This window comes from Cajanus cajan, chromosome 1 (assembly GCF_000230855.2).
Source record: "Cajanus cajan strain Asha chromosome 1, NIPB_CcT2T_4, whole genome shotgun sequence".
NCBI lineage: Eukaryota > Viridiplantae > Streptophyta > Magnoliopsida > Fabales > Fabaceae > Cajanus > Cajanus cajan.
In genome coordinates, this window is record NC_138517.1 from 90,551,955 (window position 1) to 90,579,320 (window position 27,366).

At 30.5% G+C, this 27,366-nt stretch overlaps 2 protein-coding genes and 1 pseudogene across 2 annotated transcripts; 1 reads left to right on the forward strand and 2 right to left on the reverse strand.

Moving 5' to 3' along the window:
• Positions 1-4,122: 4,122 nt before the first annotated feature.
• On the reverse strand, positions 4,123-4,942 carry LOC109804337 (vacuolar iron transporter homolog 4 pseudogene; annotated as a pseudogene).
• Positions 4,943-9,209: 4,267 nt separating this feature from the next.
• On the forward strand, positions 9,210-13,032 carry LOC145956213 (uncharacterized). Its single transcript, XM_083071780.1, has 4 exons — positions 9,210-10,485; positions 12,593-12,646; positions 12,744-12,884; positions 12,956-13,032. Exons 1-4 carry the CDS (start codon positions 9,210-9,212, stop codon positions 13,030-13,032), a joined length of 1,548 nt encoding a protein of 515 aa, XP_082927906.1.
• A 4,295-nt stretch (positions 13,033-17,327) lies between these two features.
• On the reverse strand, positions 17,328-20,659 carry LOC109804510 (cytochrome P450 71D10). Its single transcript, XM_020366357.3, has 2 exons — positions 19,609-20,659; positions 17,328-18,069 (listed from the first exon to the last, which is right to left on the reverse strand). The coding sequence occupies exons 1-2, from the start codon at positions 20,494-20,496 to the stop codon at positions 17,458-17,460; spliced, it is 1,500 nt and encodes a 499-aa protein (XP_020221946.1). The 5' UTR covers positions 20,497-20,659; the 3' UTR covers positions 17,328-17,457.
• Positions 20,660-27,366: the final 6,707 nt, after the last annotated feature.

A 27,366-nucleotide genomic window follows, 5' to 3' on the forward strand; every position in this document is an offset into this window, starting at 1 on the left:
CCATATACCTTCCTCCCCAATTATACCTACTATATACAACTGTTGTTTCTGTCATTAATTATACCATTATATTTTGACAGACTCTGACGATACAGATCAATATCTTAATTATTTAACACAATGGCTTGTGGTTCCCTGTGCATATTCCTTTCTTTTGTTATTGCCTCTATTCCAAATTCCTCATCATCTTCCTCAAAAACCACATTTAATAAGTAATACTTATAGAAAGCACATCAAATGGGATTAATTTCCCATTTTTGTTATGTATAAATATGGTTAGTCATACTTATAAACAGAGGTTCATCCAATCACAATAATGAAGAAAAACAGGTTTTTTTTTATTATATATTTTTTTATATATAAATGGAATTAATTTGCCATTACTTTTCGCACAATGATATAGGAAGAAAAAAAAGTGCTTGTTGAGCAGTTTTATAAGCAGTAACCTTTAAAGTTAGCATTACTTTTCACACACAAAAAAAAAAAAAGAAAAAGAAAAAGAAGTGTAAAAATAAGTTTATTGTGGGCTCCCGTGTTATTTATTTTGTGAAAAGGCACTTTGGACACTCCACCACCAAAGAAGAATATATTTTCAAGGCAATTGTATAAAACTTTTTCTTTCGATTATCTTTAATTTCCTTTTTAATATAAGGTTATATATATAATTTTTTTTCATCTCGCCGGATTCCTTGATAAAAAGAAGAAATCACTTATCCCTCTGCAAATATAACCTATTTGTTTTTTTAGAGTGCTTATACTATTATAATTATTATTTATCGCCACAAACCCGAATGGACCAACTTGTGTGAGTGGGGGCCTTCCCCCTTAAAAATTTGCATCAATGTTATTATACTTTTTTAAGAATTATTATTATTTTATTATTATATATGTTTTATGAAAGATTACTATTTTTAAGAAGAGCTTAAAGGTTTAGTCGTGAAAATAAAAACATTTAATTATTATTTATCTAAGATATAAAGCTATTTTATTTATAGTTTTTATTGTGAAAATAATTAATAACATTCTTTTTCCTTATTAAAATAAATATCATATTTATGTTTTTATACCATTTTTTTTCAATATTATCGGTATTTCTCGTATCATATTTGTCAAATTTAATCAAATGATACAATATCTTTCTTCTTCCATTGTCTAATAATAAAGTTAAATTCTTTTTCAATGGCTATTAACTATTATTGCGGCAAAAGATAATTTATTGAATATCATAATTTATTGGATTTAATAATTATTTATAAACATAATTAATATACTCATTTAAGAAATGTTACAAAAGAAGTCTTATCAATATATATATATGTGTATATAAATTTATTTGACATATAATTATACATAATTTTAATATTAATTTTAAATAATATTTAATAATATATATTATGCGTTATTTTTTAATAATATATTAATATATATTTTATTTATAGATAATTTTTTTAGTAAATTTATAAATTTGTTTTTATTAAAATGATTTTTTTATTTTGGCTCTTGCGACGTGATCTGGCTCCGTCCATAGTCACAAACTTTTTTTTTTTTTCACTTTTAAAGATTAGGGGTTTGATTAATTGACATGTATATTATTACAAATTTACTGATATGCTACGTCGTAATATTAATAAAAAAAATTTCTTCAATTTTATTGTTTTTTTATATAAAAGAGAGACAATACATAAAAGTAATTTACATTTATTTTTCAATCTTATACACACACTATATGATTTTATATGATAGAAACAAAAACACATTAGAAAAATCATATATTTTTCTGATTATTGAAATAACAATATTTTTTTTTTTACCTCTAAAGATCAACTGTTTTGTCTAAAATATAAAGTAAATGATATAATATATATATTTAAAATAACTAGTGTAATATTAAAAATGGAAATATTTAGGAGGCTAACTTAACAAACAAACAAAAAAAACAGATTGAGTTGGGATAGAGTGTAATATTCATAAAAAAATTTATTAAAATGTTGAGGATAAAAATAGGAACGTAATGAATCATATATAATGTGTTATTTCATATAGTAGTATGTGAAAACACATTGTAAGTTGTTACTTAAAAGGGCATACAAAGTATTGAATGAGAACACAGAGAAATACAGCAAATGGAATTTACGTGGTTTGACATCACTTGCTGTGTTTACCTTAACATATTAAAAAAATTATTCACTATTATAAAATAAGATAAAAAAAATTTAAAGAAAAAATTGAAAATCCTTCTTCGAACTAAATGGTATATCACCTCTTGTACAAACTTATGGAAGACATTAAATTTCATCATTTTAAAGCAGTGATATTTATCATCCACTAATGTAACATATCAACGTGATGTTGGATTGTTGAGTTTGAGTTCTATAACTGTGTAGTTAGTTAATTTTTTGAAGAGAAAACCTTTTTCTTCCATAATATCTTATCCGATTCAAGCACAAATATTTTATGAAAGACATTTATGATCTAAAAACAAATGAATTTACAAACCGTCGTTAGTTTTTAAATGAGCAAAGAATTTTTGGTAAAAGCTTTGATTATAGGGACAGTAATTTATCTGTTAATATATTTTTTTAATAACATAACTAGCTATCATCCAACGAGATTATTTTACGCAAATCAATATAGCAATGAATCAAAAAAAATTAATATGCATGTATAAATAAAAGAACCAATCGCATGAGTTATTTATTCTGATTAAGAAATGAAGAAAAATGTTATCATCACCCAGGATGAGACCTAACATTTTTTGGACCCTAGAATGAAACGCTAAATGAGTTTTTATATACTTTTTTTTATAACAAAGTTATAAGTAAGAAGTACCATTGATTTCGTCAGTAACTAATTTTTATTATAAAATTTGACTAGTTACATTAGTACCTTAAGAGTATTAAATTCATTACCATTCAAGTATCAATATTCAAACTAACAACTTCTTACGTATGAGTCATTATATATAAACATTTAAAAAATATAAAATTAATAACATACAAATAAATGCATGATTTAGTTGAAAATAACATGTTTATTATATTAAATAATATATTAACACAACTTTAACAATTCTCAAAAACATGTATCATATTTTTCTTTGAATTTACTTTTATATTGTCGCTTATTATAAAGTACTATATAAATACCTATGAACACTAAAATTGGAGCATGCCAAAATTTGAAGGACCAACATAAGATAAATTTTTTGAAAGACTAAAATCAAATTTTAAAAATTCAAAACAGACAAAAAACATATTTACCTTTTTTATATATGAATATAATACATAAAAAATTATAATAAAAATAATGACTTTATAATCATATCACGGTTTTATATATAAATATAAAAATATTTAAGAAATAATAAATTATTTTAAAGAAATATAAAACAATATAAAAATTATCCTATAATTATATATTTATTTAAAATTTTTTGAATCTTTTAACCATGCATATAGTGACACACCTGAAAGCGATCCCAGGAGCGGCCTGGATCACACAGACTCGCGCCCCAGGAGATTATTCATTATTCTATGGGTTATTTTGTTAAATTGACGGTTCTCAAAACTATTAGCAAATTATCTTTTTTTAGTTCTGACATGCCACCCACCTTTTTCTTTAGCCAACAATGTGCAATTTTAAATTGCATGCGCTTCTTTGTTTTAAAAACTGCTTATTACAATATTTTGTGACTTTGTCAAATACAAGAGTAAAAAAATTATTTAGAAAAAACTTGCTAAAAAAGCTACGTACTGTACGTGTTTCTCCCATAGGAATGGAGTGGTTGGTGCGAGTTTTCTTTTTACGGGGTCTAGTTAGTATCGATATTCATTCCCTTCATTTTTGGATAGATTCGTGTGAAAATGGGAGAGAAAAATGATATTAACATAAGATAAAAATGAGAAAGAAAGAAAATAAAAGTACATTCTTTTACTAGCCTTCCCTGGCCTCATTTGAAGTTCAACTAAAGATAAACAAAACATGCATGTACGTATTATTTGGAAAATGGAATCTAAGGCATATATACCAAAGTTGAACAACTGGAGTGCAAGTATTGTTTGATGAAAATCATAACGATATCACTTTCTTGTATATATGCTTAGTTGAGACGACCAATCATCATATTTCATAAACATACATATATATGTAACAGAAGGAAAAGTAAAAGGTTATCTGATTAATTAAACCAGATCAACCAAACAAGTCAGAGGCTAAAAAAAAAAGAAAAAAGAAATGATATGGATATATATATGAGATCAAACACCAACATGATCGACAAGCTTTGTTAAACCAAAAGTAATTGCCATGGCCATCCAGCCTCCAATCAAGACCCTCAAAGTAGACTTCACCCTTGGTGCTTTCCCTAAAATAGCAGCCAAATCTCCAAAGAGAAGCAAGGCAAGGGTGACAACAGCCAGCAGCACCCCCAACCTCAGCTTATAACTCTTGACAAAGGCAGCACCAAGAAGAGGGACCCCTGCCCCAAGGGCAAACGCAAGGGCAGAGGCAAAAGCAGCGTACTAAGGGTTAGGCAATTTCTCTCTCTCATCCATCCTTCCCTCTCTCTTCATCTGACTCAACTCAATATCATACTGTGAGTACACAGAAACAAACTCTCCTATGGCCATGCTGCAAGCTCCAGCCACCAAGCCTGCAACGCCAGTGAGCATCATGGTCTTGACATCTTTACTCACAGCTCCAACTCCCATCATGAGAGACGCTGTTGAGAGCAACCCATCATTGGCACCCAAAACCGCAGCTCTAAGCCACTGTGCCCTCTTCGCATAGTCAAAACCCTTCTCCTCTCTTTGTGCTTCCACGTCCAAGCTTGGCGTCTTTGAAGGGTTTTTGGCTTCATCAGGGTCATGGCATGGTTGAATATAATTGTGTGCCATGGCAAAAGCAAGAGATGGAAAATGGGAGTGTGGAGGACACACGCCTTCGGATAAAGAAATTTATAGGCTAGTGGCTGACAGGTGGGACAAATTAAAGTAAGTTTCGAATCTAATACGTTCATATTTGGATGTTGGAAGGAAGAACCGAACTACAATAGGTACTCCTTTTTTTATTTTTTAATATTCAATAATTATATATAATAATTAAGAAAATGATTAATATTTTAATTTTTAAAATTATTTATTACTTATTTTTTATTATACCTTTAGGTAATTAGACAAAAAAATATGTATATTAAAAATGAATAAATACATTATACAATAAATACATATTAATTATTAAGGATGAAAAAAAAATTATTGATTTAAAAAAAATAACAATAAAAAAAGAGAAAAAAATAGTGTGAAAACGACTTTAAAAAAAAAAAAAAAAAAAAAAAGCTGAGGGAGTGTACTATACGGAAATTATGAATGCGTTATATGATAATGATAATCTAATAAAGAAATAAGAGACAGATTCTTAAGTTCTGTCCACTCCAACCTTTACTGCTTTAGCATCTCCCTGCTCACTTTGTCTCGTCAAAAAAATTTGGTGTCGGGTTTTTTTAAACCGGGTGTTGTGAACCGTGAATTACAAATATCTCTATATATATAAATAAATGGGAATAAGTTTTGTAGAAATAGTTTTCAATTAGAACTTTCCTCCAACAAAAAGGGAACAATTTTTTTCCTCTAAAAATCGAACAACTTCTTCCATTAAAATTTTTTCTCAAAAACTACCTTTAAAATTTTATGTTAATTAAATCATATTCTTCTAAAATATTTATATTTTTATGTCTATTTTAAAAATATATATGATTTCAAAAATGTAAATAAGAAATTTTATATAAATTATTATGAATTTATATTTACTATTTTTAACATGTAAATTATTGTAGATTTATACAACAAATTAATATATTTAGTATATTTAATATCATTTTTAAAATATGCAAAACGTACGTATAGTTTTGTCACAATCTTTTTTCTCTCCATAATTTTTCGTTAAAACATATAAAATTAAACATTTTATTTTAAAAAGTAAATAACTAAAGAATTAGATAAAAATATGTATTTAATATTTTTAATATAATTAAATATTAATGAATGTTATATTTACGTTTCATTACTAATTACTAATTATACAAATTTATTAATTATGAATATTATTTAATTTAAAATTTAAATAAAAATTAAATTTAAAAATTGAAAACATAAGAAATTTTCTACAAAATTAACAATAAAACATTAGAGTTGTCAAAGTGAATCAAAATTCAAAAGTTAATTTGGTCTATCATGAATTTGAGTTGGGTTAGACTAGAAAAATTTTGATCCATTCTAATTAAAAGAAAAACTTGACCCGATTCACTTATAATTCAAGGTGAGTTACGGTGGTTCACCTTGTATATTTTTTTATTTATTATTATTTTATGTTATTTTAAAAAAATCCTTTTGAGAATTATTTTAAAATCTACAATGGATCAAAATGCTTATAATCAAATATTATAATTTCTTCCACTAGGAAAACACTAAAAAAAAATTAGCACTTTTCTCATAATATTGTGGATTGGTTTACATTGTGAGAGAATTTTACAAATCCATCCCTGGAATTTTATTAAAATGAAACACCAAATGTTATTTGCAAATATTATTTCATAACTTTAAATATTTTATTATTTAAAAGTAATTTTTATTGAATTTATATTAATTTCAGTTAATATATTCAAACATAAAAAATCATTTTATCATGACCAATTTTCTTTATTATTCACTGTAATTTGATTATAAACATATATTTTTATTTTTTAATCTAATTTGGCTATGGATAAAAGTAGACACTTCAAATAATCCAAAGAAATAAAAAATTTATGAAAACTCAATTTCTTTTTATAGATAAATGTTAGTAAGTTATGATAGTTGGATGATTTGAAAACACACCTTTTTTATCACTCTATTCTTGTGTCCATCTCTCACACTACTTATATCATCTTATAAGTAATAACTCTTATCAAAACTCATTAGATTTAATTCTAATAATTCAAAAATTAGTATTTAGAACGTATTTTCTAAAAGTTATATAAATAATAAAAAATATATCAATTTAGGTTGACATGAATAATGAAAAATTTATATTATTTAATTAAGTGATCACAATCTGAATATTGATTCATACGAATATAAAAAATTTAAGTTAAGAGAAAATATTGATGTATTTAGTATTTATCAAACTTTTGAAAAAAATTATCCTCAATAGAAAATATTTTTTGCTAATAAAAAAATAAAAAAATGTCCCAAAAACAAATTTAAAAAAATGTTTGGAAAAAACAAGCGGAAAGAGAAGCGCATAAGTAAAAAAGAAAAGTGCAAAAGCAAGCATCAATTCACATTCTCTTTTCAAAATAAGTCATTTGATTAGCGTGCTTAAAAATATAAATAAATAAATAAATGACATAAATTAATAGAAACTAAAAATGAGTCATTGTCTTGGAATAAGGTAAACGTAAGAACTAGAGATGATCAAAACAACAATAACTAAAAAATTATAAAAAAAACCGATTTTTTAATAATTGATTATTTTAAAAATAATTATAAAAATTAATCATATATATTAAATGGTTATTAACTATAATTTTTTTTATTATCGATTTTATTTAAAAACTGGTTATATATTATAATGAAAACCAAATTTAAAATTTTTGAACATGAAAAATGTTTATTTCATGCACTCAAAATTTATAATAAATATTTTTAGCATATGAATATATCAACTAAAAGTAATATTAAGTAAATATTTTTGTATTATTGTAGGAAAGTATTTTAATTATTGATAAATTATTTGAAAATATTTAAGTTTAATTTATAAAAAAATAAAATAATAAATTAAAAACATCAGAGTTTAAAATAAAATTTTCAAAATGATTTTTATTAAAGAAAAATAGTTAAGAATGTTCTTACTGAAGAATAATTTCTAAAATTATTTTCGTTCAAAATAATTATTTTAATTTATACTATTATATATATATATATATATATATATATATATATATATATATATAAAGATAATGTTAAGAGCTCAAACTAAAACCAAAAAAAAAAAAAAAAAAAAAGAAATATCAACCAACAAAACTGAGTCTAAGGGGAGTTCTATTAAAGACTATTGAGATTTCCTAAGACATGAGAGCTTGCTTCAGAAATCCATGTGCAACCTGCACCGACTGTTTAATTATGGTAACAAGTGCATAAACTATATGACCCCTGTAACATTTTTCATTTAGGAACTCAATTGCTAATCAGATTCCACAAGCAAATTCTCCTATAGATTCTTATCAACAAATGATTTGATCCCAGAGTTATTTAAATTGTTTTAAATATAGATCACCTCAAATTTAAACATTAAATATTAATCGTCCAAAGTCAAAGCTTATTGACTATCTGGACTCGAAATCTTCTCACACTGTTGAGGCCCACTTTACGGAATTTTGCTCTGTGCTGTGATGTACCCAAGTTCATGGGACGGGCATTTTTTGAATTTTTTACACATATTATTTTTTTTTAAAAAAATTACTAAATTAACCACTGTGCAACTTTATTTACAGGGATAGAACCATTTACTGTTTAAGCTCAGAATTCGGTTTCCGGGAAACCGAATTATGAGCACCAACATGTATTTTTTTTTGTTTTTTCAACTCAGAATTCGGTTCCCCGGGAACCGAATTCTGAGTTGCTTTAATATTTTTTTTTTTTTTTCGCGTTTGCAGGGGTGACGTGGGCAGATGTTGGAAGCGGAACAGCCCGTTCCGAAATCAGAACGGGCCGTTCTGCTTAAAGGAACAGAGTGGCATTTGTTAAAGTGAAACGGGCCAAGAATAGGCCGTTCCGACGTTAAGAATTAACGTTGAAATAGATGTTGGAAGCGGCCCGTTTTAAACAAATTTTTGTGGTAATTTTTTTAACGTGGAACGGGCCGTTTTTGTTTTAGAACTGCCCGTTCCAAAATAGAAATTTACACATTATTTTACTCTTGGAACGGCTTCGGAACGGCCCGTTCCAGGAGCTGTTTTTACAAAGTTTTTTTGATTTGGAACGGGCTGTTCTGGTTTTGGAACGGCCCGTTCTGGGTAAACAGTAAAAACTTGCGTTTTTCTATAAATAGACCCTCTCCCCTTCATTTTTTTCACACGATTTCAGATTAGCTTCTCTCCTTTATTCCTTCCGTGTACCCCTTTTGAATCAGTTTCTTAGAATCACGTTCATTTCCTTTAAACCTTTCATAAAATGACTTCTTCAATCTACGTTATTGTTCATTCTGATGGTTCCATTAACCAATGTCCGAATGAAGGAATCACCTTCTCTTCTCCATCTGCAAAATTAGTTCGTATCAACAGAGGAATTACTCTAGAAAGGCTTCAAAGAGTCATCCACAGAAAGCTACATCGACAAGATTCTGAGAGGGTGACTAGCATACATTTTCGGTACCCTATTAGACTTGGCCCAGGGGTTAGTAACTATACCTGTGTTGAGTTGACGAATGATGAAGACGTTGAGGCACTTTTCAATGTTCACGATTCTAATCAACTTCAATCAGGTATTGAATTATATGCTACATTTACTACAGTTGAATCACATGCACCACAAGTTTCACCTTCACGTTCACCTTACGAAGTTTATCAAAGTTATCAGTACACTAACCCATCTAGCCCTTCTTATGATATCCCCTCCAACTACAATATTGAGTCATACACACAACTTTTAAGTGGTCCAATCATGGACCTTAATCAAATACCTTCTCAGCCATTTGAGCAAGCTAGACCTTCTGCTTCTCAACCCAATGTTGAAACCAACATTGAAGATGATGTTGTTGTTGGTCTCCCAACAGAAAATGTCTTTGATCCTTTTAGCGAGGACGAAGACGAAATTCTCTCTGCACATGAACATGATGATGAAGAAACCCTCCCAATTCCAAATAATCCACCACTACAACCACAACCAGTAGCCATATACAACCCACCTCCACACTTTTTAGAGTTTCCCAATGAAATCCAACAAGACAGTGAGTATAGCCATTTGTTGGAGCGTGATATGGTTGTGTATCCACCTGGAACACTATTTGTTGGCCAACGCTTCCAAACAAAAGAACAAATGCAGGATGTCATAAATAGATTTCACATTGTCAACCATTGCACTTACAAGGTTAAAAACTCAAGCAGTAGTAGGCTTGTTACGGAATGCGTTCACCACGACTGTTCTTGGAGATGTCGTGGTATATTGCGCACCAGGGAACAACATTGGGAAATCATGATCCTTGAGGGCCCCCACACATGTGTTTCCCCACTTATCTCCCAATATCATAATAAATTGGGATCACAAATGATTGCTCAAAGCATTGGTGAAATTATTGAGGTTGATCCATCGGCATCCATTTCAACCATCATAGCCCACATCAAGTCCACCATGGGTTATACAATTAGTTACAGAAAGGGATGGTTGGCCAAGCAACATGCCATTGAGAATATCTTTGGAAACTGGGAGGAGTCGTACAACAAATTACCAGGTATGTTGCAAGTAATGCAAATGTATGTTCCAGGTTTTATTTGGAAATTAAATACGCAACCGGCTTACCAAGGTGAATTATTGGACGAGGGGAGTGTTATCTTCCCTGCATATATAAAACAAAGTATTGGGTACACTGAGTTTAACTTTATGGAATCTAGCTAATAATTCTTTGCTAATTAAGGTCGAGCCATCCATGCCTTCAATTCAACTTGTCTATTTTGTGAAAAATATTATTCATTAAACTATATAAACATTTTTAATTATCAATTAATTAATTCTTTGATAGCGAGATTTATATTGAAAACACAAAGTAAAAATAATAAATATAGAAATGAAATATAAAATGCGTTATTTAAATGAATAGAAATAAGAAGAAATAGAAGAAGAAAAAAAATTCTCTCCACTTGTTTGAATGGGTGAAAGAAACAATATAAAGGAATAAATAAATTGTATAAAAATATTTTACTTGATTAAAATATAAATTTAACCCAGCAAACTAATTTTTATATTGTTATTTTTTCTTTAACAATAAATTATTTATTATTTTTATTTTAAAAAGTTTTTTTTATTTTTTAGAGAATAAAAAAAATGAAAAAGAGAGAGATCCCCTATCTTCCCATTTCATGCCAATCTAGGGCGGAGTTTTTTTCTTGCATATTCGAGGAAAAATCCTTCTTATTTTCCCTCTTTAATAAATAGTGAAAAGTATATATTTTGATTGTATTTTTTTCTTTACCATTTACTTTATCCTTATTTATCTTGAAATAGTGTATTATATGGATACATTGCATTGCATCATTAACCATGCAAGTGTTGGGATATAAACAAGTCCCACATCGATAAAATAAGACAAGAAATAACAACTTATATAGCACAAACATACTTCAATGATTTAGAGACCTTTTGAGTGATGACCAAAAGCAAAACCGTGAGGACTTAGGTCTAAAGCCGACAATAGTATGCTTGTGTAATAATCATAACCCTTATAAAAATCCCCTCAGAGTATTAGAGTCCTACATCGATAAAACGATAAAATAAGACAAGAAATAATAACAAGTCCCACATCGATAAAATAAGACAAGAAATAATAACTTATATAGCACAAACATACTTCAACGATTGAGAGACTTTTTGGGTGATGACCAAAAGCAAAACCGCGAGGGCTTAGGCCCAAAACGGACAATATCTCATCATTGTGGGGTATGCTTGTATAATAACCTTATAAAAAAAAGGCTAAAAACCTATTTTAGTCCCTTATAATAATTGTTTGTTTCAATTTAGTCCCACTTTTATTTTTTGTCTTAATTTGGTCCCTAATAAATTAATTGGTTTCAATGTGGGACTTCCGTCAAAATTATTTAAACGGAGTTAACTTTTGGCCACGTGGATGCCAGATTTATTGAAAATACCTTGAACCAGAACGGCCCATTCTGAAACCAGAACGGGCCGTTCTAGGTGCACACTTGGTGTGTTAATTTTGCATCTAAAATGGGTCGTTCCATATGCAAAATTAACACACCACGAGTACAAAAGAACGGCCCGTTCTGGTTTCAAAACGGGCTGTTCTGGATGAAGAACAACCCGTTCCAAAACTATAATAATTTTGAAAAGTATTTTTTTATTATAAAAATTTTAAAATTACTTATTTTTATAAAATAAAATAGTGATAACTTTTCCTTTTTCTCTTTCTGTCTAAATAAATATTTAAGTGTCACTTAATAATTTTTTGCAACTTATTTAAAATTAGAGGAATAAAATGATAAAAATTAATAGGATAAACATAATAAAATTATTAATTTGTTTTATTTTAGTGTCCTATAAATTTTTACACTCATTTAAAACAAAAATATTTTATATGTTATTTTGAATTAATTTAACGAAGTATCATGATTTTTAATTTTTTAAAAAAATTTATAAATTTGACCTATATCTGAAAAGCTTTTTAATTTAACAATTAAATTTTAAAAATTTGATATAGAATATTAATTATTAATTAAAATAAATCTTTAAACCATGCATTGATGGTTTTGCCTTCTGCAAACCAATTGTACAAGTGGATGGTACCTTTTTATATGGGAGATACAAAGGTACACTATTGGTCGCAGTTGCGCAAGATGGTCGCAACAACATAATTCCTATTGCATTTGCTGTTGTTGAAGGTGAAACTAGCGATGCATGTTTTTTTTTTTCTGAAGAACTTGAGGCGGTATGTAACACCGCAAGATGAGTTGTGCCTTATTTCTGATCGTCATGAAGCTATTCGAAGTGCATACTCAAGGAATGGAAGTGGCTGGACAGAAGACAATTCTGTTCATGTCTATTGTATTCGACATATTGCACAAAATTTCATGCGACGATTCAAAAATGCAGCACTAAAGAAGGATGTCGTCAATATGGGTAAGTTTATCATTACTTTTTTTAAAGCATTTGATTATTACTTTTAATTATTTAATATTTTTTTTTTGCAGCCTACGGGATGACTGAACCTAAATTCTTTTACTATTACAACATAGTAAGAGATACTAATGTTGAAGCAGCTCAATGATTAGACAACATTCCTAGGGAAAAATGGCCACTAGCATGGGACAATGGACGACGTTGGGGACACATGACAACAAACCTAGCTGAGTCAATGTTCCATGGTAATGGCCACATACACTCGTTGCAACAAGTTTTTCGTTCAAAGAGGTACGGAAGTGGGCGCAATGATTAATGCAGGACATGTCTATTCGAAAATTGCAAATAAAACTATTCAAGATGCACAATATAAGGCAAATACTCATAGAGTTATCAGCTTTGACAGATCAAGCAGTAGATTTCTAGTGGAAGAAACGCAACATTCGAGAGAAGTTCGACCAGTTGGGAGATTTGCGGTAAGGCTTGATGAATTGTGGTGTGATTGTGGCAAGTTCCAAAAAGTTCATATCCCTTGCTCACATGTGCTTGCTTCATGCTTACATGCACATCATGACTATGAAAGGTACATATCTCCCATATATACCTTACAACAAGTTGCAAAGGTATACGAAGGACAGTTTGGAGAGCTTCGACATGAAGATTATTGGCCTACTCACACTGGTCTAACTTTGTGGCCAAATCCAGAACTGAAGAGAACTTCGAAGGGTCGACCAAAGTCCACCAGGATTAGAACAGAGATGGATATTAGAGAACAACATACTCATGTAAAAAATTGTTCTTATTGTCACACTCCTGGTCAAACTAGGAAGACATGTCCGAATATTAGTCATGGATGTAGTTCCCGCCACCAATGATCATTATTGTTGTAATCAGTTGTAATAAATTTATTTAGTTATGTAATATTAAAGTTAATTACTTTGTGTTAGTATCGGATAGTACGTTGTGTTTGTGTTGAAATTGTATATTGTGTTCGCTACAATACTTATAATTATAATAGTTTATAACCTTCTTAGTGCAGTAAATGTAAAAATGCATAATATTAAAATTCATATTACATTGATAAAGACACATAGTACATTAGAATAAAAAAAACAATAACATTAACATAGAGTGATTTATATACATTTTTCAATCTCCGTAATGGTGTCCAGTTCCACAATGAGGGCGACGTCTATTACGGCCTGGATTACGCCGTGAAGGTTGTTGCTCAGAAGGATTTGCTTCATCATCAACCACCGGATGTTGAAATGGTGCTGAAGAACTTCCAGGTTCATTACCGAATTGTGGACGGTAAAGAGATTGCATGTATGATTGTGCTGAAGATGGAGTTCTAAAATCTACTCCAAATAAATTTGTAAAAAAATCCTCTGAAGTTGTTGCAAATGAATGTCGTCTGTCAATTATGTTTTGTTCAGGAGTGACGTACTGAGGATTTGATACATGCTGACCAGTCTCTTCATGCGATCGCATGGAAGTTCGACCAGTCTCAAATGTTGTGGAAGTCCTTCGTTGTTGATGGGTCCTTGAATCTTGTAGTAGTCGTGGCACAGATAAAAAATAGATGGAATTGGCCATGTACCATTCCATGTATTCTCGTGTGTGAAACAGTGGGCCTTGCATTGGATGACCCATCAATGTGTGCTCACGTCTATTGTTCCATATGTTGATCCACTGAGCATGTCTTGTAACCCAATTTTCATCTTGTCTTCCCCTCATGTCAATGTTGTGTAGGTTATCCAAATTATTCGGTGGAGAAGGGACATCCTGGAAGAGACGAAATTGCAATTTCACTCTATCAGATTGGTGTCATTCAACAATTGCAAAACAAATAATGGAGGTGCATGATGTCCATAGCAGAGCATCTCTATATGCTTGCATCGGTATTGCTGTTTGCAATACTCCATATGACGCCCATAAAAACTACAAAAAAAATTAAACTTCTTTAGTTAACATATTATGCTAAACAAAAGAAAATAAAAAAAATAATAAAACTTTGATTTTAAAGAGTTACCTGATCATTCTGAATGTGATCAAACCTTGATCTATATCCAACAACATCATTATGAGGTATATTTTGAAAGTTTAAAACTCTGCCCCCGCTCCATTTACAGACTAGAGGGAATGATGCTGGTAACCTGGAAATAGGCGCAATATATGGCATGCGATGCCATGCCCAAGATTGTAACAGAGATGCACAACCACCCATTATTTTGCTACTAACATTTGTAGCTCTACACATTTCCCTATATAACATAGCTAAACAAGCCGACCCCCAACTATATCGTCTTGTTCTTCTAAGATTTATTAATAAAGATAAATACATAAGATGTACCTTATTGCCTGTTTTGTCAGGCATCAAAACACCTCCTATTAAACCTAATATATATGATCTACAATGTGCATCAAGTTGTTCTTGAGATGGCTCCTCTGGTAATTCTAACATATTATCTCTTAACCACTTTAACTTAATCATAGAGCCAATTAGTGACTCACCTTTAACTGGCATGATTCCGAGATAGGTGGAGCACATTTCCTCCCAGTCATATAATGTTGGGCCAATGACTGGTAAACCATCAACTCTTAAGCCAAGTTGAAGTGCAACATCCTCCAGTGTTATGGTGCACTCTCCAGTTGGAAAATGGAATGTATGAGTCTCAGGTCTCCATCTTTCAACCAAAGCTGTGATTAATGCGTGATCCACTTTTAGATGTCTGAGCTTTGCAACCCCAGAAAAACCCACTTCCTCTAGTATAGGAACAATTAGAGGGTGAGGTTCTGGCATTGAATGACAGTAAGAACAAATAATATTCTCAGTCTCCTGCAATAATTACCAAAATTAGTACTAATTTGTTACAAGTTAATTGAAATTTAAAGTAAATAACGAAAGTGTTAAACTTACCGTTCTACCAATGAAAGTAGACCTATGCTCATTTTGCTTCCACAACAACATTTTTGATATTTAGTTAATGAAAATTGAACAAAAAAAAATTTTCTTACTATCAAGGTGAATCAGAAGCAGTACAGGAAAGGAGTAAAGGAGACAAACTCAGCTGAAATTGCATTAAAAAATGAAGGGGAGGGGGTCTATTTATAGAAAAACGCAAGTTTTACTGTTTACCCAGAACGGGCCGTTCCAAAACCAGAACGGCCCGTTCCGAATCACAAACCCTTTGTTAAAACAGCTCCTGGAACGGGCCGTTCCGAGGCCATTCCAGGAGTAAAAAAATGTGTAAATTTCTATTTTGGAACGGGCTGTTCTAAAACAAGAACGGCTCGTTCCACGTTAAAAAAAACTACCAAAAAATTTGTTTAAAACGGGCCGCTTCCAACATCTATTTCAACGTTAATTCTTAACGTTGGAACGGCCCGTTCTTGGCCCGTTTTACTTTAACAAATACCACTCTGTTCCTTTAAGCAGAACGACCCGTTCTGATTTCGGAACGGGCCGTTCCGCTTCCAACATCTGCTCACGTCTCCCCTGCAAACACGAAAAAAAAAATATAAAAACAACTCAGAATTCGGTTCCAAGGGAACCGAATTGAACCGAATTCTGAGTTGAAAAAATAAAAAAAAATACATGTTGGTGCTCAGAATTCGGTTCCCCGGGAACCGAATTATGAGCTTAAACAGTGAATGGTTCTATCCCTGTAAATAAAGTTGCACAGTGGTTAATTCAGTAATTTTTTAAAAAATAATAATATTTGTGTAAAAAATTCGCATTTTTTACTTTTTTATTTATTTATAACTTTTGGATAAATTTGAAGTACAAACTAGTTTTAAAATTTGAGGAAAATACGTCGATTGTTCCGAATTGAAGATACAATTTAAATGTTTTTTACAATTAGTATTTTAACATTTGCAATGTATATATTAAATATTTATTATGTATATTAAATTTTATAATAAATAAAATATATAAATAAATATTATGTTGAATACATAAATTATATTTAAAATTTGTATAAATACATAAATTATATTTTCATATTTATAATAATTAATTTATATTATAATATAATATTATTTTTATTTATTGATAATTTATTTTAAAAATATTAAAATATAATTTATAAGTAATAAGATAAATAAAAATTGAACTAGATAAAAATTTATAAAAATTTTCTAATGAGAGAAAAGTCTTTAAAAATATTTTAGAGGTTTATGTTTAATATATAAAGAAAATTCTACAAACCATCTCGTTAAAAAAAAGTTTCTAAAAATATTTTTACATAAGACAAAAGTTTATATATATATAGAAAGTAATTAACAAAAGATGAAAAAAAAAATCTCAACAACTCAAATTTTTTTAACGATGTACTTAATCCATATGAAATAAGTGAATATGAAGGAGATGAAAATCAATACATGATCCTATAAGATGCATGAATATTCTATCCCATAAGCACTTATTCAGAAGAAAAATAAATAAATAACACAAGCACTTTATTTATTTTTATATAGCCTATAGCCATTGTCCAGTTATAGAATGCTGAAAGTAGTGAAGGATAAAAGAGAAATAGTTTAAAACATGGATTATTTAGGCAAATAGATTTTAAGGCTTGCGAGTAATGGCAATCAAGCAGAGATCATTTTTTCTTGTTGAAGTAATTCCATGTGAGTCAGTCATGTCAAGTTCTTCATTTTTTATGATGTTAGGAAGCTTCCAATCAAAATGGTAAAGCAATTGAGCAAGTGGCAACTCTATGTTGGGTATGGCAAATGAAATGCCTGGACATATTCTCCTTCCAGCACCAAATGGGATAAATTCAAAGTCTGAGCCCTTGAAATCAATGGAGTTATTAAGAAACCTTTCAGGTTTAAAACTCTCAGCTTCAGGCCAATACTTAGGATCCCTTCCAATTGCCCAAGCATTGATAATGACCCTGGTCTTAGCTGGTATCTCATATCCATTGATTTGGCACCTCTCTCTACCTTCTCTAGGAATCAACAATGGCACAGGTGGGTGTAATCTCATGGTTTCTTTGATGATACACTTTAAGTATGTCAATTGGTGCAATTCTGTCTCATCCACATATCCCCTGCTATCAAACACCCTTCTCACCTCAGCTTGTGCTTCTTCCATCACTCTTGGGTTTCTTATCAATTCTGACATCCCCCATTCCACAACAGAAGATGATGTTTCGCCTCCACCAATGAATATGTCCTGCAAATTAATGGATTAATATTGTTTATCTAGAGTGCTATACAATTTCTTCCACATAATCTAGTCATAATAAATTATTTGATATTCTATACAAAGTCACAAATCACCATTAAAAAGCAATAATCTTTCCCAATTTGTTTTCCTAGTAGTAGTAGGTGTAAAGTTAAAGTTAGTGGTTCCCGCCAAGTGGACTTAATCTTGAAGTAAGTAAATTTTTTCTTTATTAAAAATGAAGATAATTTTACGACAAAATAAAAAATAATTAAACAATAAAATAAAATATAAAAAAATATATTAATGTATTTATTATATTAGATATAACAAGATAATTAAAATATAATTAATAATATATATTTTATAAAATTATTAATATTTTATATATAAAAAAAGAATGAAAACAATTTTAGTGGGGGCAAGTGCCCCCATTATGATTAACTTAGATCCGTCCCTGCATGTGGTTGTGTGGTGAAATGTTAATCTTGTGTATCCTCTTCCTTTACTTCAGGTTCTACCTCTTCAAGAACAGGTTGTTGTTGTTGGGGTATATCGTTATTAACTTCAAGAAAAAATACCATGTCGTTTCATCCTTTTCTGTATAGTGTCAATTTGGTAGTAAGTGGTTCACTCTAGTTTGACTAACAATGAAATAAAATTTGTTACATTGTCTTTAGTGATACACTGCATTGTTCTTAATGATACACTGTATAGTCCAACTATTTAGCAATTGAAGTTATCAATTTTCATTGACAATATTATACCAAATCCAGTGTTTGAAATGTTTTGTACCTTGGGTCTTTTTCCTTCGACGATTCACAACCGTGAACTATAATCATTGACAGTTTGTGTTTAACAGTCTGGAACCAGAACGGCCCGTTCTGGTTGCACTTTTAGTGTGTTAATTTTGCACCTGGAACGGGCCGTTCCGGATGCAAAATTAACACACCAAGAGTGCACCCAGAACGGCCTGTTCTGGTTTCAGAACGGGCCGTTCTGGTTCCAGGTGTTTTTAAAAAATTGGCATCCACTTATGCATCTACGTGGCATCCACGTGCATGTTACGTGGCCTACAGTTAACTCCGTTTAAATAATTTAGACGGAGGTCCCACATTGAAACTAATTAATTTATTAGGGACCAAATTGAGACAAAAAATAAAACTGTGACTAAATTGAAATAAACAATTATTATAAGGGATTAAAATAGATTTTTAGCCTAAAAAAAATAACTCTTATAAAATATCTCCTCAGACAAAAAAAATATCTCCTCAAACAAATAGTGACATGTGACTAGCGTGATGTGTAATGAAAGAAAGAGAAAAATTAAGCTTATCACTGTTTATTTGGTGGCGAATGGCCTTGTGGGTGGTGGTGGGTGAATGTCATTTAATTTCCTCTTCTTTTTATGATGGCTAAAATTTTAGTCGTAACTAATGCATAAATTACTAGTTTGATATAGAGAACTTGTTATTTTTGTTTTCACTTTTGGATCCGAAAAAAAGACCAGTTTCTTAATATAGATGTTGAATTTATAGTAGTACTAACCTGGATAACTGCTTTAATGTTTTCATCGGTCAAGGAAAATTCCGATTCATTTTCCCGTTGAAACTTGAGAAGAACATCGACTAGATCTTCCAGTGCTTCAACACCCTCTCTATTCCTGTGTTCCTGGATGATGTCTTGCAAGAGCCTATCAATCTCTCCATGCACCTTTTCAATTTTGCCCTTGGCCATCAGCTGAAGCACTCGGCTAGAAGGATACAGATCAGCCAAAGAAAACCCTCCTAGAAGCTTCAACTGTTCCTTAATCTTCGCCACGAACACTTGCTGGTATCGGCTCTTCTTACCAAAAGCCGCACGTGCCGCTATGCCGAAAGTCATGAGGTAAATGTGGTGAGAGAGGTTGAAAACGGAGCCTTCACTTGCCCTTATTTTTTCAACCAGCTCCGACACCTCTCCTTCTCGTATGGACCGAAAAGATTGCACGCGCTTTGTTGTGAGTAGCTCTACGGTGCATATCTTTCGGAGTTGCCTCCAGTAGTCTCCGAGTTGAGAGAAGGCAATGTCAGCGCCGTTGTAAGAAACTATTCTGGATGATAATAGGTTTGGTCTGTCGGAGAAGTTGAGGCCGTGTGTTTTCATAATCTGCTGGGCTGTTTCTGGTGAAGTGACTATGATGTTGGATACCTCTCCTAGTTTTAGATGCATCAGTGGACCATATTTGTCTGCCAATTTTTTTAAGCATACTTGAGGAAGTGACCCAAGTAACTGGTGTATGTTCCCTATGAGAGGAAGTGGCCTTGGTCCTGGGGGTAAATTCTTGTTGGAGCCTGATCGTTGAACTAATTTCAAGAACACCAAGAGAAAAAAGAGAATGGAGGTGATGAAGTACATGGAGAAAGTGTTGTGGTTTTGATTTTGAAGCTCCTCCATGACGTCCTAGGACTAGGAGAAACCGTGAAAACAAAAATAATGTATACACAGATGACAGATGAAGGCACCTAGCTACTACATTTAAGGACTTACGTGTATATATGGTAATGGAAGGATAATGTAACTGAACTTGCGGTTTTGGAGACTTGGAGTCTTCCAGAAAGGAAAGGATAACGATGACCACTCCATGGGCGCATGATGTACCAAATAATAGCTTTTAACTTTTAGCGAGAAACAGGCAACACGATTTCAATACCTGGGCCCCGGTAATCACACTGTTTGGCTATGCTGAACCAAAAAGTCATTATCAACACATTTTACCGTTTAAAATTTACGAAAATATAACATAATGTTGTCTGTTTTTGAAATGATATTATTTTTTAATTTTGAAAATTATAAGATGATAATATGATATAATGTTTAAATATTATTTTTTTTAACAAAATATAATGTTTGTTTATGAAATAATATTATTTTCTTATTTTAAGAGTAAATTTTGATAGGTTTATTATATTCAATAATTTATATTTTATATTAAATTTTAATTATTTAATTATTTAATTAAATTTTTTAATATATATATTAAGTTTGTAAATTTTTTAAAAAATTGAAAATCATATAATATTTCGTTATATAAATTCGAATCAACATGTAAAATATTTTTTTGACTATCCGTTAATTTGAATAAATGAAATGAAGTATCAAATAATTTTTATTAAATTTTTAAATTTTAAAAAATTTATAGACTTAACTTATGTATTAATAAATTTTTATTTAATAATTAATTTGATCGTTAAAATTTGATGTAAAATATAAATTATTAAGTGAAATAAATTTTTAGATAAAGTGTATATATATATATACGGAAAAATCTATTTAGTTTAAAAATAAGTTTATCAAAATTTATTTCACTTAATAATTATGTTTTTGGACCGTCCCGGTCGGGATCCGACTGGTGAACATAGTCCGACCTGACCTCACCGCATACGACAGATCGATTAGAACCCAGACCGACTCCCTCTTTTAGAGGCATTTGGCCTACGTCCGACTGGCACTCTCCACAGGAGCCTGGCCGGTCATATACCGATCCCGCCCGCCTAACAACCTATTCGGTCAATAACCGACTAGGCCCCCCGAATGGCTCTAGTCGGTCGAGAACCGATCCGGTCTCCCTACATAGATACCATCCCATGGCAAGGGTACGGCCCCACCTTTGTTCATCAAGTGTCTTACGAATAAGAACGGTTAAGGAAATTCCTACATTCTCGGGGCCCACGAGGCCCACGAACAAGAAACTATAAAACTTAAAACCCTAAAGTTGAGAAGGCAGATTACACTTTTGAATGCTCTGGCTTTGAGACTTGATCTAGTAAGAAACCCTAATCCACCCCTTGGCCGGAACAGTTTTATATTAAATTTTAATAATTTAATTATTAAATAATTTTTTTAATATATAAATCAAGTTTATAAAATTTTTAAAATTTTAAAATTATTTAATACTCAATTTTATTAATTTTAATCAATAAATAAAATATTTTATGATTATTTTTTAATTTGAATTGATAATATAGAATCAAATAACTTTTAAATTTTAAAAAATTATATAAATTTAATTTAAAATCTTTTAATTTTAACAGTTGAATAATTAAAATTTAATATAGATCATAAAATAAATCTAAATAAACTTTTTTTTAAGTAAGTAAATTCCTCCCTTCTATATATACATATATATATTTCCTTTGAAAAACACTATTTAAAACTCAACCTTACATATGTAGCTATAGATTTGTCGTTACTCATTTCCACGGTATATATGGTCCATATGGGACCCGATCACGGCATGACTTGATTTTGGAAGTTTTCTGTTTCAAAGGGAAGATAATAATTTGGATAAGGGAAATACAAACAAATGTATTATGATATGAGTTAATTACTTATATACTCTCAGTATAAATTTTTTTTATTCTATATCTCTTAATTGTGTCATATCACTGTTAAAAATAAATGTGTTTAAAGTGATATGATACAATTAAGAGATATAATTAATTTTCAGTGAAAAAATTTTACACTGACAGTATATAAGTGATTAACTCTTATAGCATTGTAATTAAATAATAAAAAATTTAATTAGAAATATTATTGATATATTCTTATCATAATTTTCAACATAATTAATATTCACAAGATATACTAAGTTTTTCCTTTATCTATTGCTTAAAAATACATCACATAAATTAATAAAAATTGATTAATTTCTTAGTTTTTATTAATTTTACTTATAATTTCTTAGTATGTCATTTGTTTTTCAATTTTTATTATTTTGACATTTCATTCAATATTGCCAGTTTTCCTCTTTTTTAATAAGGATGTAATTTCCGTAAAAATGATATAATTTAAATAACAGTAATTAATGTCATCTTAAAATTTTAAAACTACACATAACTAAAAATAGAAACATTCTTTAGAAGTGATATATCAAAAAAATGAAAGTAATGATGCATTAAATTGATAACTTAAATTATTTTTAACATTTTAATTTTATCCGAATCTTTATTTATTTTCCATTTTCTTTATTTAATTAAATATAAAGGAAAAAGAAGTGAAAATTGAATCTGGTCCACATCCTTTTGGAGAAAAGGAAAGAAGAAAAAAAACATGCATGACGATTTTCTCAAACTTTCACTTTTTTGATGTTACGAAGGGTGATAAAAGCCCAATAAAACAAGCCCAGACGAAATGTCAATCCACCAACGTGCACAGAGTATGTTTGTATCAAAATTTAAATAGAGTAATTTATTTATTTAAAAATTTTAAAATTTTAAAAGTGAAATATTTTATTTGGATAAAATTTATAAAAGAATTATAAATTTAAGTATTTTTGAAATTAATTTTAAATTCTTTAAAAAGAAAAAGTAAGATTTTGATTTTTTTAATTTTATTTATATTTTTATCTTATTTGTTCATATTTTTAATTACTAAATATTTAAAAATAATTTTTAAAATTTTAAATATTATATAATATTTTTAAAATAATCAAATATTTAAAATTTGGTTAATATTTATTTTTATTAAATTAAATTTAAAAATTTTAACATATGAATATATTTTTAAAATCAATTTTATCATGATAGAATCAAATTACCATATCCAAATTAAAATTTAAAAATTTAAAAATTTTGAATTGACTTAATTAAATAAAATATTTTTAAAATAATAAAAATTAAAATCAAAATAATTCCAATACAAAAATTTTAAATTCTTTAAAATTCTAAAAGTTCTCATTCGAACACATAATTAGTGATTATTATTAGTAGACATATGTTTAGCCAACCTTAATTAAATTTTGTGCCTCCTTTGAATCAATAGTCAAATTGATATAGTCAATATTTTTCTCAATTTTAAATAACTTATATGTAATGTTTCTTTAAAGTAAAAAGAAATGAGATATCTTTTTATAACCTAATATTTTGGTACTTACATTGTGTGATCATGTAACGACCCGACAGGTCACTACACACACTACTGTACACCGGAAACACCAGGCAGAAAGAACGAGTATATAATTATAGGATATAGAATATAAATATATACAAAGTCTCAATCCGACTAGAGTTAGAGTGTGCAAAAACAACAAAATACATCATAAAATGCTACACCAAGTAGCTGAATCAACAAAACATCTACAAAGGTCAACACCGCCTGCCAGCTGCAGACTCACCACTAGCCACCCATCCTATCCCTGCTCTGCTCCCGTACATAATACGATCATAGCAGTCCAACCACATGAAAACAACAAAGGGTAAGCTAGTATATAAAAATTAATCAACGGGCAACAAAATTTAAGTAATATAAACAACTACAACTATCAACACATCATCAGTCAACATTTTATCGATTGTACAACACACCAGCACTTTGGCAATTAATGCGTCGTCACGCATATCAACTCGAAGATCTCCTACAGCAACTCAGCCATTATGACCTACAACAACTCAGCCATTATGGCCTACAACAATCAACATTCAACACAACACAACTTTTACAACTCAACATATAAACTTGCAACACAACACAACTGTACAACTCAACATCAACTTGCAACACAACACAACTATACAACTCAACATCAACTTGCAACACAACACAACTATACAACTCAACATATCAACTTGCAACACAACACAACTATACAACTCAACATCAACTTGCAACACAACACAACTATACAACTCAACATCAACTTGCAACATCATCTACTAGTCATCACGTTATATTCATCCATTTCAACTCAACTCAGCATAAAACAACATAAATCAGTACATAATAATTTCTCATCTCCGCGCCCGGCGCACTCGTAGTTGCGCCCAGCGCAGTGCAACCCGAGAGCACCAAGGGGCCAGCGCGCCCAGTGCAGGCATGCCTGCGCCCGGCAGAACTCAGCCAGAGAGCCCAAGGCTCACCCACACCTAGCGTAATACCAATTGCGCCCAGCGCCTGCCAGACAAAGACTCCAAGGAGTCTCACGCGCCTGGCGTTCCCAAACCCGCGCCCAGCGCGGGGAAGGCAGAGGCCTCCCCTTGGTCTCGCGCCCAACGCAATTCAAATTGCGCCCAGCGCCCACAAGGCAGAGACTCCCAAGGAGCCTCACGCCCAGCACGACAAGGGCCGCGCTCAGCGCAGCACATCAATATCAGCATCCAGCACAGCTAGGTAGTATACAACACAACTTACTACTCACAACTCAGCTCAACAATCTATAGTACAATAATTTTTTAATTCAACATGAAAATTATTCATGACAGCCCAGCTCAGCACAACAATATATATCTATTACAGCGTAGCATTACATCATTAGCAGCATATACAACATACAACATATTCTACACATAATACGACTCATCCACCTTGTTTACAACTCATCTATCTTGTCAAATTACCCACCCAAACAACACCAATCAACCCAAGCACCTAAAACAACTTCGACTTAACCAAATCACTAAATGTGAAATGGCAACCTTCATAGGAAACAACGCATCAGGAGTTATACTACTCCTACCATACTCATCCTTATCTCATATGAAAGATAAGAGGATTTCCTACAACTCTCATGAAGATACCAAGTCCTAATTCCTTCATCTACCATGTTAAAAATGATAAAAACCGCAACAGCTATAAACAAAGCTAGCAACTCGACCCCTCTTCACTAAAACAGCCATATCTAGAGTTATATAACTCCTTTTTGAGTGATTCCAGCGTCATTGGAAAGCTAACATCTAAGACTACAACTTTCATGAAGGCTATAAAGTCAAATTATGAAAATTAAATTCACGCCCGGCGCGTTAAAATCGAGCTCAGCGCAATTCTCAACCAGAGACCTACAGAGGTCTATTGCGCCCGGCGTGGTTCTCCCCATGCCCGGCGATTCACCTAGGGATTTCCCATTTCAACTCACGCCCAGCGCGAAGAACTGCGCCCGACGCAAATTCAAACAGGAACCTTCACCTACTTCGAAAATTTCATCAAAACCTACGAAAAACACCAGGAAACCAACATGCAAACCAAGCAAAAGCCAGCATTTTCATCAAGCATTAAGAAAAACACTTCATTTCTGACATGCAACCATCAAACAAGTGAAATCCCCAAGATTTGCACCCAAACCCCGGAAACCCGAAAACGAAAATTTCCTTCAATCATAGCCAAGAATCAATCTCTTCAACAACTATTGAGTTACTTGAACTTAGTGGCATCCAAAAACAGCGAAGAAACTAGCTTCCCTTACCTCGGTGAAGAAATCCGAGCTCCGGGAAGAGGAAGGAGAAGAAAAGAGGATCTGCACACGACTTGCTTCGAACAGCTTCAAGTGGGAGAGAATGCACCTCCTTGATCACCCACAACTTCAATTTGAAGAAGAGAAAAAGAATCCCTAAAATCAGCAGGGTTAGTGAGGAGAAGAGAGGATTTGAGTGAGTAGAGAGTGAGAGTTGGAAATAGAGAGTTGAGAGGGAGAAAAAAGGGGGCAGCCACGGGTCTCACAGATCATGTCTCCTAAGTTCCCTCTCAAAAGTAATACAAAATTTAAGTAATTTATGGGTATAATACACATTAAAACAGAATACAAAGAGAACAATACAAATAAATATTAAAGTTACTAGACAACTTATTATTAAGTAATATCATACTCTCGGCACATAATTTTAATACGATTCAAGTATTTACACGATACTGTATATTTAAATTGTGCTTACAAAGTTGTACTTTTTGAATAATTTTTATTATAGAAACTTCTAAGACAATAATTGAAATTCATATTTTTTTTATTTCTATTTACATGTGTCACAAATTAAAAAAACAACTTTTAACTTGTATAAGAAAAGGAAAAAAAAATCTATCATTCTTGCAAATCTTTCCAATAAAGATTATAGTGAAACAAATGAAAAAATTAATCTGCCTGACATTAAGACAATTAGATACGAGTTTTTTCATATTCAATAATTATGATTTTTGAGAATTACAAATTCTAAAAATTACAATTCTTAAAAATAACTAAAATATATTTGGTTATTCATAAAAATTTCTGAAAAATATTTATATCAGATTTTTATGAATTAAAGATTTTTATGTTTGGTTATAATAGTATATTCTTAAGTATATAAATACTCTTTACAAAAATATATTTTATTAAAATAATTTCATTAGATAAATTTATTTCCCCAAATCTTATTATAAATATGATACTAAACTATTTAAAAAGTTGAAAACTTATAATTAAAATTATTTAAATAAAGAATTAAAAAATACCATATAATAATTAAAAAAGATAAAAATATAATTCAAATAAATAAATAAATATTAATAAATATCATTAAATTA

Excerpts from the sequence above, each read along its gene's own strand:
- LOC145956213 (XM_083071780.1), top strand. The coding sequence starts at position 9,210 with ATGACTTCTTCAATCTACGTTATTGTTCATTCTGATGGTTCCATTAAC. Across the intron at positions 10,486-12,592 it reads GTCGTACAACAAATTACCAG|TTGCGCAAGATGGTCGCAAC; the intron begins GTATGTTGCAAG and ends TATTGGTCGCAG. Across the intron at positions 12,647-12,743 it reads TGCATTTGCTGTTGTTGAAG|CTATTCGAAGTGCATACTCA; the intron begins GTGAAACTAGCG and ends ATCGTCATGAAG.
- LOC109804510 (XM_020366357.3), bottom strand. The coding sequence starts at position 20,496 with ATGGAGGAGCTTCAAAATCAAAACCACAACACTTTCTCCATGTACTTC. Across the intron at positions 18,070-19,608 it reads ACATTAAAGCAGTTATCCAG|GACATATTCATTGGTGGAGG; the intron begins GTTAGTACTACT and ends ATTAATTTGCAG.